The 11,774-nt window shown below is 36.7% G+C and overlaps 2 protein-coding genes across 2 annotated transcripts; one reads left to right on the plus strand and one right to left on the minus strand.

Moving 5' to 3' along the window:
• Positions 1 to 3,237: 3,237 nt before the first annotated feature.
• On the plus strand, positions 3,238 to 4,617 carry LOC122087448 (protein LURP-one-related 6-like). The gene is made up of 3 exons (XM_042656597.1): positions 3,238 to 3,788; positions 3,884 to 4,129; positions 4,278 to 4,617. The coding sequence occupies exons 1-3, from the start codon at positions 3,549 to 3,551 to the stop codon at positions 4,416 to 4,418; spliced, it is 627 nt and encodes a 208-aa protein (XP_042512531.1). The 5' UTR covers positions 3,238 to 3,548; the 3' UTR covers positions 4,419 to 4,617.
• Positions 4,618 to 9,607: 4,990 nt separating this feature from the next.
• Positions 9,608 to 10,415, minus strand: LOC122059123 (copper transporter 5.1-like). Its single transcript, XM_042621816.1, has one exon. The coding sequence runs from the start codon at positions 10,266 to 10,268 to the stop codon at positions 9,831 to 9,833; it is 438 nt and encodes a 145-aa protein (XP_042477750.1). The 5' UTR covers positions 10,269 to 10,415; the 3' UTR covers positions 9,608 to 9,830.
• Positions 10,416 to 11,774: the final 1,359 nt, after the last annotated feature.

Genomic DNA, 11,774 nt, shown 5'->3' on the forward strand with positions numbered 1-11,774 from the left:
ATACAAGAAACTGAATGTCAACCACGAAGTTAGCCACGCTAATAGGTGGAGAAAGAAATGACGAGTTCAGAAATTCAACAAGAGATGCATTATCAAATTCAATTTGAAAGAGAGGAATCTGAATCTTATTTCCCACAATATGCCTGACCGTATAGCCCAAGCTTTTCAACCGGCGGACTCTTTTGGTTTTAGGTGAAGACTTGCTTAACTTTTTCTAAGGTTTTACAATAAAGGACAACGTTTTCCTTCATCAGTGGCTGAATGATGGAATGGTCCATCACTCCCCACCTTTCTCTCCCCTAATGGTATTAGGTCGTGATGAACCACAGTGAATAGATCCATGACCTTACGAAAACTTGGTCCATAATCAATCTCTCTCTCTAAATGGTTCTCTTTCCACTTTTCCTTTTTCTCTGTTGAATTGTGTGGCTCTCCCTTTGAACACTTTTCTTTTGTTTTCCACCGTAGGTTAGGCAAGGTAGTTAGCTTTACTTTAGACACCCACCTAATCACATAAACCGAACAGAATAGGATATAGTGATTTCTTTTAGCTAATCTTCTCGTTAGTTTAAAAGCTCTCTCACCTCACCCTAAAAAAAATATCAATCCATCTTTGGGTGTAACTTATTATAATTAATGGTCCATCTTGATTAACTAACATGATAGAATTGATGCGAACCAATGTCAGACAAGTAGATCTCAAGATTTCTACTCACATAAATTTTTTTGAACCCAAATAGAATTTGTCCAGTGACAAAAGAGAAGTTTAAAAAATAGGATTGTGGTAAGTGCTCAACTCCGCCAAAATATGCTATTAGGAATCAGCCGATCCGATCCTAATTCTTAAAACACTGATGCCTCAATTGGGTCCAAGATGGGTGTAGCCCATCCACCCATATATCTGGTTGGATGGTCCAGCTCTAGTCTGACCATATTCACTCACGGGTCAAAAAGCATAGACCCAGCCCACCAATTGGGAAAAACATGGATTGAGCTCCTGGCACAATACAGTGTCCAACGCGTATCCAACAGCTAAAAACGTCTTGGTACGGAATCCAAGGTGGTCATACGCAGCCCAAGGTATTTTTAGGCATTGGATGAGTGCCGGACACTGTATTGTGCCACAGAGGAGCCAAATCAGAAAAACTTCCTCGGCCGCAAGGAAATGCCGCAGCGAGGAGCAGCGAAGTTGGAGATGACGTCACGTGGCGAGAAAAAATTGAACGGTCGTGGTGAAGCTCTGGTTTTTTTGACCCATTTCGCCGAATTCCCATTTCACCTGCAACCGTTTCTTTTGGATTTTGGATTTTCACCTGCTCTAGGGTTTTTCATATCAGTCTCCGAAGGACCTACGATGCCCATCTTCAGATTCCACCATCGACCAGCTTCGTGTGATCTTGATGGAGCAGTGACCAGAGCTTCCTTCGGTTCATCTCCATTCTAGTTAGACCTTTTTGTGGGAAACCTCGACCAGCGACGATGGAAGAGCGACCTCGACCGACTAGGAACCAAAACTTCCTATTGCTTGTTGAGAGAGAGAGAGAGAGAATAGCTCTCTGTATACGAGCTTCTCCTCACTTGCAGATTTTTTTTTTTTTTTTTCGTTGTGTAGGCAATGTAATATTTCTTTATATATGGGATCCTTTTCTGAGGCTTCCCGTGCAGCGCTTCTTTTTTGGCCTCCTAGCAAGTGAAAAAAGCGTCTCCATACAGTTGCAAAGATTTTGTGCCGGTCATGGTTCTCCCTTTTTTGGGGATCGTCGCCTCGTTAGTAGTTTCGTTTCAGTTTGGTGCAGTCAAGCTGGGTTCTCACTGGGCTGTCTGACTATTAGGACAGGCATCTGGTCGTCTCCTCTAGTCGCTGGTCTCCTTGCTAATACAATGATCTGGAATTTTTTATCAGACTTTCGTTCTTGGGCTGTTTCAAGTATGAATCGGCGAAATTGGAATCCAAGGAAATCCAAAATGGATTTTTTAGGAGAAGGAGAAGCTTTCAATTTGTGAAGAACTACAAAAATCGATTGTGAAGAGAAATGCGGGTAATTGAAGGGGGAATCCGACGAAATGAGTCGAAGGAACTGAGGTTTCACCACAGCCGTTCAATTTTCCCTCACCACGTGTCGTCATCTCCAACTTCACCGCACCTTGCCGCGCCATTTCCTCGTTGGATGTTTTTCCCACCAATTGATGGGTTATTTCATGGGTTGATCTCGTTGTCAGTCATCCCTGATCATCATATGACAAGACAAGCCATAACCTTTTATTTATTTTCTATTAAAAATGAAATAAGAAAGTTACATAGAGTTCATAGATTGGAACAGAAATTTAGTATCCTTAATTAGGATTTTTCCTATCATAGCCATAACCTTTATTTGATTCCCTATTCTATCAAAGAAAGTCCCATGAGAGTTTCTCAGTAAATTCGAAACTAAAACTTGGGTTGGCTCAAGGTCTTAAGTATCAATACCCTTTGTATTGGTCTTGGAGCTGTTTACCAAGGGCTATCAAAAGCCCGTAAATTTGAAAAATTATGTATCCTTTTGTTTTCTTATAAATTGTTGTAATGAGAGATTATTAGAGTTACTGTGAATTCTTTGTAAACGCAGAAAGAGGAAGAAAGCGTACAACCTTTTCTCCATTGTGAGTAAAAATTGCTCTCTTCTCTCCCATGGAAGTAGGTATCTTATCAAATCACATAATTCCTTGTGTTGCGATTGTATGTGAGAGTTTTTTTTCTCCCTTTTATTATGTTTTTTTGGATCATAAATTGGTTTCAGCTTCTACAGTTTTCTCCCTCATAATACGGGTTCCATGGATTTTAAACTATTTCCCCCTCCTTTGTATAGATACCACTGCTATGGCATCAATATAGTGTCGATATTGATTATCGAGTATTGGCGATACACTGATACTGATATGTATTAACTGATATGACCAACCCGATATCGATACCTTGAACCTTGGTTTATCCATCTGGTTAGGGTTGTCTAACAATCCAAGGAAGAATATATAAAAGAAACAAGCAAGGGCTAAAATGATTCTGTACCTTGTAAAACAAACATCACATGACTTAATTTAATAACATGTATGTTTCTTTGAGTGCCCCAAAAGCTACAGCAAAACCTTTTACACTTTTGTATCAAGGCATACCCTCATAGTCCAAAAGCTTATTATAAATCTCCCCCAGAAAGAATCTAAGCAACCTTCAGTTTCAAAGCTTTAAAGCATCTTTTTAAGCCTATGGCACTCAATTTCAAAAAGCCAAAGGCACCCTTTATTGAATTCAAGAACCAACCTTTATCAAAGACAGTAGAAGCTCTGCATTCATGAACTCCACACTCAAATTAGAAGTTTCTTATGGCCTTCTTCTTGATACAGAATACTCAATAGTAGAAATTAATTAGTCTCCCAAACCTTTGACTGAAGAAGTAGGAGAACCCTTTGCCCATTCCTCTCTTACTTACACTACTTGATTTGGTTTATATATTAGTGGGGAGAATAGGGTTCTTCTTCTTCATTGTGGATTCTCCACAAAGGAAAAAAAAGAAATGTCTGCAACTACCATTATAAAGCCCATTGTGAGCAAACTCTACTGTTCTGCTTCACAGGTAGTAGTACTCACAGTGAGAAAGAGGCCTCATGTTGTGAGTGGAGGGGGTCTAGTAGTCATGGATGATTGCAGCCAAAAGATTATTTTTAGGGTTGATGGCTGTGGAACTCTAGGCATCAAAGGAGAACTGGTCCTAAGAGATGCTGATGGAGAATCTTTGCTTCTCATTCGCCGAAAGGTATATATATTCTTTCCAAATATGATCAATTCTTGAAGTATGCCTTAATTTAAAACAGATATTGGTATATTTATTCCTTTAATCTGTACTTGCAGGGAGGAATGTTTCAAGCTCTAAGCATTCACAGTGGGCAATGGAAGGGTTACATGGTGGACTATGAAGGAGCAGAGAAGTTGGTTTTTAGCCTAAAAGAGCCAAACTCATGCCTTGCAAAGAACATCAAAGTGAATGTTGGACCTAAGAAGTGTAACCTTAATAAGGACTGGGATTTTGAGGTCAGGGGTTCTTTCCCTGATAAAGCTTGTTCCATTATTGATTGTGCTGGAAACACAGTTGCACAGGTAACTAAACTCACTTACCTACTTAGTTTGAATCTGTTAGTGTGTCTAGAAAGAGAGAGAGAGAGAGAGAGAGAGAGAGAGGTGTATAGTCATATATATGGGCTTAAGAAAATTTTAACTTGGTGGGTCTAATTGTTGATGAGTGCAGATTGGAGTGAGGAAGGGACAGTTGATGATGGTAAGCAAGGATCTCTATCAGGTGCAGGTGCAACCAGGATATGACCAAGCTTTTGTTTTTGGGGTCATTGCTGTTCTTGACCATATCTATGGTGAGTCTACTCATTGTTGATCAGGTTTTGAGACAAGGAATATGATCAAGTCTCCAACTATTGAGACAAGGAAGATGATCAAGTTTCCAACTATTATTTCAGCAATTCTAACTGTTATTGTCTTTTCTTTTTTTTCTTTTTTTGGTCACATGATCTTGTAATGTTAATGGGTTTTAGCTGCTCAGTGACATCAATCTCAGATGTTTTGTCTTGACTATATATGTATCTATACTGGTACTGACTGTGGTCCTAAAACTTCTACCCCTAAAAGTGAAACAAGTTTGCCATTTTTTGGCTTCTCTTTTTCAAAGAGTTCCTAGCTTTTGTGCATCAAGGGCAGTGTCCTTTGGTGCTGACCCTTACTAGTCTGATAGAATGTGTTAGATTCCAACTCAAAAGCTTCAACAGTAGGTGAAGAGGACCCAAGTAATATATGAAAGTACACATAAGGTCTCTCTCTCCTTAAAAAAAAAAAAAACAAAAAGACCAGAATCGGTCCAGAATAGGGGATTATAGGAGTGTCAAAACCTTGGCCGACCTAACCAATTCAACCAAATCAGAAATAGCCCGGACCTAATCGAACTGAAGTCTTATTGACCTGGTTTTGGTTTGGGAAATTATGGCCCCAATACCGGATCAAATTGTACTGGAAACAAATGAATCCAAAACCAAACCGTAATTGGTACAAAACCCATCGAGACTAAAACCTTAACCAAGCCGATAATAAAAAAATCAGCCTAAAACTCATAAAAAAATTAGGTTTTATATATAAATTTGTATAACTTTGCATGATATATCGAACATAAATTGGACCATAACCAAAACCAACCCAATTACAAACTGATACAAGAAACCAAAGCCAAACCAGACAAAAGCAAACCAAAATCGATATCTCCTTATTGGTTTGGTTTTGGTTTCACCATTCCCACACCGAAACCTTGACCAAACTCGGATCATTGCAAAATCAAACTAACCCATTGACACCATAGACAGTGGGGTGGGGCAGGGAGGACAAGGGGTTACGGGTAAGGTGTTAATCGATTCGGTTCTGATGTAGACAATTCAATTTGATTCGGTGCAAGATTTTTTAGGTAAAACCAAAACTGAATCATTTAATAAATAGTTTTAGTTTAAACGATTTTCTTGTGTTTTCTAATTTTTTATCCAAACAACTTCTTTACCTTTAAAATTTTTAGTGAAACGGATGTAAATTATAACGTCAAATTGAATTGTTTATTATTAAATGATTTTTTTAATAGTTATTTAATGTAAACTTCATTTTTTTTTTTTTTTATTGACATACATGTAAACTTAACATTGAATGACTTAAAATTACTATGTATATGTTAATTGGTTTAACTGTTTATTTAAATGGTTTACTAACGGTTTAAACTTTAAAGTCAAAATTGTACAGGATTTAAATTTTAAAACCAAAATCGAACCACTTAATAAACAGTTTCATGATTTTGGTGTAAACAGTTCGATTTGATTACGATAAACCATTTTAATTTCAAATTCACATCCTTAGTGACAATAGCAGTTGGTTAAGGACCATTGGGTTTATCTGGCTAGAGGGGTCTTTTGAGTACTTTAGAACATCAATGGAGAAGGGAGAATAGAAGTTAAAGATAAGGGACTTTTGAATAAATATAAAGTGAATATAAGAGAGTGATAGTAATTGCCCCACCATTTTATCTGCGTGTGACAGACACCCTATTTAATTTGAAAATCATGTAAGAAGAGGTTTTCAAGCCGAAGAGGCAATACAAAGCATGGTTTAAGAATACGAAATTGGGATCTGGATCAGTCCGTGCCGATTTTATTCTGGATCGGATCGTAGTCGATGTTTGAGGAATCAATCAAAATCAGTCCAAGTTACCCTAACCCTAGATTTTGTCCATCGACTAGACGAAAAGTCTTATCCGTCGGTGGCCATAATGTTACAGCATCAGCATATACTTTGTCCTTTTTATTTTTTTTTGGCAAGATATACTTTTTTCCACTTTAAAGTTTAGACCGTGGATTTGGTTATCGGGATCGGTGATCTGATTCAGATTGGTATTGGAGAGGATCAGTGGGCCAGTACCGGTCACTTTTGTCCCTTAGTTTTTTAGAAAAAGTACATTTTTCTTCTGTTTTACCCCTGAAATGATATAATCCTAGGATCGGGATTGATCTTAGCCAATACCGATATGATATGGCTGATACGATATCGATACTTGAAACATGGTTTAGACTTAAGGATTTAGTTATCCATATCAATATCAGTATCTGCTGCTACTGATCCAATATGTGTAGATTGATCACTTTTATTCTTAGTTTTCAAAAAATACTATTTTTATGATTTTACCCTTAAAACGATAATGATAATCGATCTGAATTGATCAGGTATTGATATTAGTTGGTTAATATATAATATAGTTGATATGATTGATCCAATATCGATACTTAGAACCATTGAGAGTATCAAAATAATGAATTGAATAAAACTTCAGTCAAAGTCGAAGAAAATTAAGACATAAGAAGAGTGGGTTCCAGTCTGAATCACATTTTTGTATGTGAACCATTTTTATACACCTTTTTGGTGGACGTGTGGAATTCATAAATTTAGAAGACCTATACTAATACAAGATAGAATGAGTGAAGCCCATGCATCAGCCCAAGGAATATAAGAGAACTAAAGGTGTCAAAACCTAATTCAAATCGGTAAAACTGAACAAACTAAAAAGAAATAATCTGGACAAATCAAATCCAAGTCTTATTTGGGCAACGTTTCGATTTGGGGTACTACAACCCTGAAACCAAAATCAGCTTGAAATCCATTAAAAAAATAAATTTGAGGCCATAATTTTGTTACTTTTTGTATAAATTTGTATAGAAGACTGAAAGCAACCCGATAACAAATCAAAATTGAAATTTTCTTATTGATTTAGTTTTGATTTTATCCTTTCCACACTAAAATTGACTCAATCTAGACCGAAATTAAACCAAACCGATCCAACCAATTAATACACAAAACGATAACCATTTTCATACGTAAGTGTGATCCGGAATCGTTGGATTCCTTCACACTTCACAAACAGTGGAAAGAAATGATTGCTACACTTGCAAGTATTGTTTGGGGAAAAAAATCGTCTACAATTCCGATCTCGTACAATTCCGTGCAATACCATCTTTAGGCGGTGACACGTGTATTGATACCAATACAATGGCCCCAGATATGATTTAAATGCCTTTTCACTGATTTAATGTTTTATTAGTTGTACCAGATCTGGGCCATTGTATTGGTATCAATACACGTGTCATCACCTGAAGGTGGTATTGCACGGAATTGTACGAGATCGGAATTGCAGACGATTTCAACCCATTGTTTGGATGTGTTTTCCACATCATATCTCTCTCTCTCTCTCTCTCTCTCTCTCTCTCTCTCTCTCTCTCTCTCTCTCTCTCTCTCTCTCTCTCTCTCTCTCCTCTACTGAGCTCAGCCCCTATAGTTTTTGTGTTGATCGCAATCAGCAATCTAAAAGTTTTGGTATACTATTATTAAATAGCTTTACTTGTTGGGATTACCTTTCTATATATATATTTTTATAGTTCGGATTACCTACTTATGAAGCACTACTAACCCTAATCCTATTATAGAGTATTTATCAATAAATAAATAAATAAATAATCCTATTATGGAGTGACGATTGAATAGATGAATATAAAAGTCGAAGGAAAAAGATCCCAAGACACAAAGTGGAGATTTTTTCGACGCTATCTTATACAATGACCTAAGAAATCCATCCCCTCCAAACACCCAAAAAAACAAAGAAATAAAAGAGTGGATAAAGATTTTCTTCCTCACCTTAAAACTAGAGGAGAAGACACCCCTCCATGCTGCCAATGTTTTTAAGGAGGAAAAAAACATGCTTATTTTGCTATTAATTTCTACCTTTTATTAGACCAAAATGAATGCTTCAAGTGTAGGCAAATCAAACTATTAAAGTAAAGACCACTTTAAAATTCAAAATAAGATATTTTATAAGATAGTCATACCATCGGCTCTAATACAAGATAAGTTTAAAAAAATAATAATAATAATAAATAAATAAATAAATAAATCATTTGAGTTAGCATGACCATTTTCCACAATGACTTTTAGATGTCCAATAAAAATGAATGATTCAATTCAGATTGAAGAAACCAAAAGAAATCGAGATTAGCTTAGGCTTGTATCAATTGTTTTCCTACACAGTATTGGATCAAGTATTGATCACCTTGAAACCGATATAATACCAATACAACATTGACACTGATAAATTGTATCAGATAAATTTACCCCCGCATACTTTTTTTTTTTTATATACGTGGGATATCATTGATACGGTACCAATATCAATCGTTGGTAATATCGATATTAGCCATCTGATAATATGACCCCAGCTGATTGAAGGATAAGGATACAGTTGGTGACCCATTTAATTCTAACTTCCATTCCTCTTAATAAAGTTAAGAATGGAAGGTAAGTTTTGCAGGGCTTTTGATGATGTCACTACATCAACAGTGGAAGACAAAGACCGGAGCTAAGATCAACTATTAGTGTCAATGTCACGGCATCAACTATTAGTGTCAATGTCACGGCACAATTCCTTATTCCATTCAATTGATGAACTTGGTAGATCCAATATGGCCCAGATGGAGGAGAAAATTTGCAGTTCTCTGTCTTTTCATTAATAAGTAATGGAGAATTCAATCTAAAGGAACTTTTTTTCAATTTTTCTAACACAATATATCAAACTCTTAAAATAGGGCTAGTGATGAGCCCTTTGGGGAGGAAGCCCAAGATCAAAGCCATCACGGAAACTGAAACTTCTATTTTAGGAAGAGAAGCAGAGGACCTGATTAGACCAAGACAGCATCAAATCGTAATTGAATCAGAGATTGCGTTATTCACCCATCACCCCATCTAAAGTCTCCATCTTGCGTATCGGAAATTTTTCATTCTTAATGTTGGGTAGATTTGATGAATCAGATTAACACAGATATCGCTCCTTCAAATACAAACTGAATCAGATTTATAGGTCAGTAGAGACTCAAAACTTGAGATCAGTAACCCAAATTTAAACGAAAAGTGATGATTCAAAGGTTTTTTTTTCATGGGTAAAGAGAGAAAAGGGTTCTCAGCATTCTGAATTCAACTCCAACAACATATGATCATCAGGGATTAGTTCAAACTTCAACAAATTGGAGGAGAAAATTCTCCCTTTTTTTTTTTTTTTCCTTTACCAAAGGATCTCTTATGATTATTTACAGGAAAAATCAAGAGTTTGAACAACAACCAAGTATGGAATTGATAATCATAAGTTGAAAACCAAACAAAGGAAATTCCTTTATATATATATATAAGTAACGATCCAAGAGAGATCTCAAATCTCAAATTTCAAATCTCAAGCACAAGCGCAGGGATTCTCCACAGCCAAGATTTCTTCTTCAACGATCCTGAACAGCAAATACCCAAAAGAAAGCCCCAAAACGATAGCCAAAAAGACACCTCCATTGAAGGACATGACTGCGAGCATCAACAGGTACCCGATGGACGAATTAACAAAGAACAAGGTAGCAGCGGCATACCTGGCGGGATTACTCCAGCGACTTCCGGCGAGCCTTGGATGAAGCAGAGGGGTATCGATCGATGGGATACTGGAGGGCTTCTTACTCGTAGCGAGGACTTTGAATCGAACACGACGATCCTCCATGTATTGATAGAATAGGGAGAAGAGGAAGCAAGCGAGTAAGGTCAGAGCGTAACCTGTCCATGAATCGGTCTTCCACGAGTCGATTAGCAGGGTCACCTTCCTACCCCAATAGAAAGTCATATGCATCATCTTGTCTAGCCCTTTCTGAAACAAAATCCTTCCAGAGGTTCCTTGTTCTCCTTCTCCTTCTAACCAAATTCGAAGAGAGAGAGAGAGAGAGAGAGTTGCAGGTTGCAGAGGATGGTCACAAGGAAAGAGAAAGAGAAAGGATAAAGCGAACGGTCTTCGCGTTGGTCAGAAGTAATACCTTCCCAGGTACATGAAATTACTAAATTGGCCCTTACGCAACGGGTGTGTCTGACGGGGCGACGAGATTCATTAATGTGGTAAGATCAACATATGAAATGGTAGAAGAAAGCATCTAAGGGTGTTTATGTCAATACACAAGGTTCCGTAAACAACTAAGCAAAGCATGTTAGACTATTACCATTATTACGAAGGGTTTCTTTATGCTTTAGATGTTACCCAAAAAAAAAAAAAAAAAAAATCTTTATGCTTTAGATACATTTTTGGTTGACCTACCCCTTGTTATTACGAGGGGTACCCTTCGACTATTACTTTATTTTTATTGGGTTTGAGGGAAAGTCTCTCTTGAAGTGCGTGCGAAATATCCTTAATAATTGGGGCAGGTCTGACACTAGAACACTCTGTCCCATTTCTTTCCATTCTCACTTTCGTTTTGGTTTTTTCTTATTTGAATTAAGGGTGTCCAAGTTCAATCCGAATCAATCGGATCCATGAATAACAACCCGATAACCGATCCTGACAAGGGTACTTTGGGAAGGGGGATTGAATGGAGTGTGGCGTCAAAATTATCCCTTTGGGAAAGAAATCACAAATACATTGACGTGAAAGCAACAAACAAACGGCTAATGGTGTAGGAAGCAATCTTCATCCCTTTATTTATTTATTTATTTATTTATTTTTATTTTTATTTTTACACGAAAGAACTTACCACCCCTAATTAGAGAATTTGGATCCATTACATCTATATTTATTTGGATATCCACATCCCATGATATAGAGATTAGATTCGTTATTCATATAATCACCTAATCATATATATATATAAATGAGTATTTAATACTTGTTAATATTTTTTTTTTCACTCTTATAATGACAAGAAATAGAACAAATGTTAGATATTTATATAAGTATATGATTAACAGATCTAATTTCACTTACCTTGTGAATATTCTAACACTTATCCCAACTTTTGTTGGCAAAGCTACACGCAAACTTATGTAATCTAACTATTGGGGGGTTCTAGTAAAAAGACTTTTGATAAAAAGAAATAAAATGGATATTTCTCACCGTATCGGCCGATATGAGACCTATACATATCATACCGAAAATTCATTTTCTTCCCTAGATAAAGAAGGTTCGTTTGGTTTTGAGTCTTTATCGTCTGTCACACCTTTCTTTGTCTAATGGTGTTTCACTTTTCAGTTTTTTATTGTTTTTTGGTATTCACTTTTCCGCTGGGCTTCATTGTTTATACTATGTGGGAGCCACAGCTGAGTAAATGGAGATCTCAACATCATTGATTTCTACTTTTTTTTTTTTTTTTTTTTT

This window comes from Macadamia integrifolia, chromosome 2 (assembly GCF_013358625.1).
Source record: "Macadamia integrifolia cultivar HAES 741 chromosome 2, SCU_Mint_v3, whole genome shotgun sequence".
NCBI classification, from domain to species: Eukaryota; Viridiplantae; Streptophyta; class Magnoliopsida; order Proteales; family Proteaceae; genus Macadamia; species Macadamia integrifolia.

What these genes read in the sequence shown, in the direction of transcription:
- LOC122059123 (XM_042621816.1), bottom strand. Translation starts at nt 10,268, where the DNA reads ATGATGCATATGACTTTCTATTGGGGTAGGAAGGTGACCCTGCTAATC.
- LOC122087448 (XM_042656597.1), top strand. Translation starts at nt 3,549, where the DNA reads ATGTCTGCAACTACCATTATAAAGCCCATTGTGAGCAAACTCTACTGT. An exon ending in TGCTTCTCATTCGCCGAAAG is followed by an intron (nt 3,789 to 3,883) that starts GTATATATATTC and finishes CTGTACTTGCAG; the next exon opens with GGAGGAATGTTTCAAGCTCT. An exon ending in CTGGAAACACAGTTGCACAG is followed by an intron (nt 4,130 to 4,277) that starts GTAACTAAACTC and finishes TGATGAGTGCAG; the next exon opens with ATTGGAGTGAGGAAGGGACA.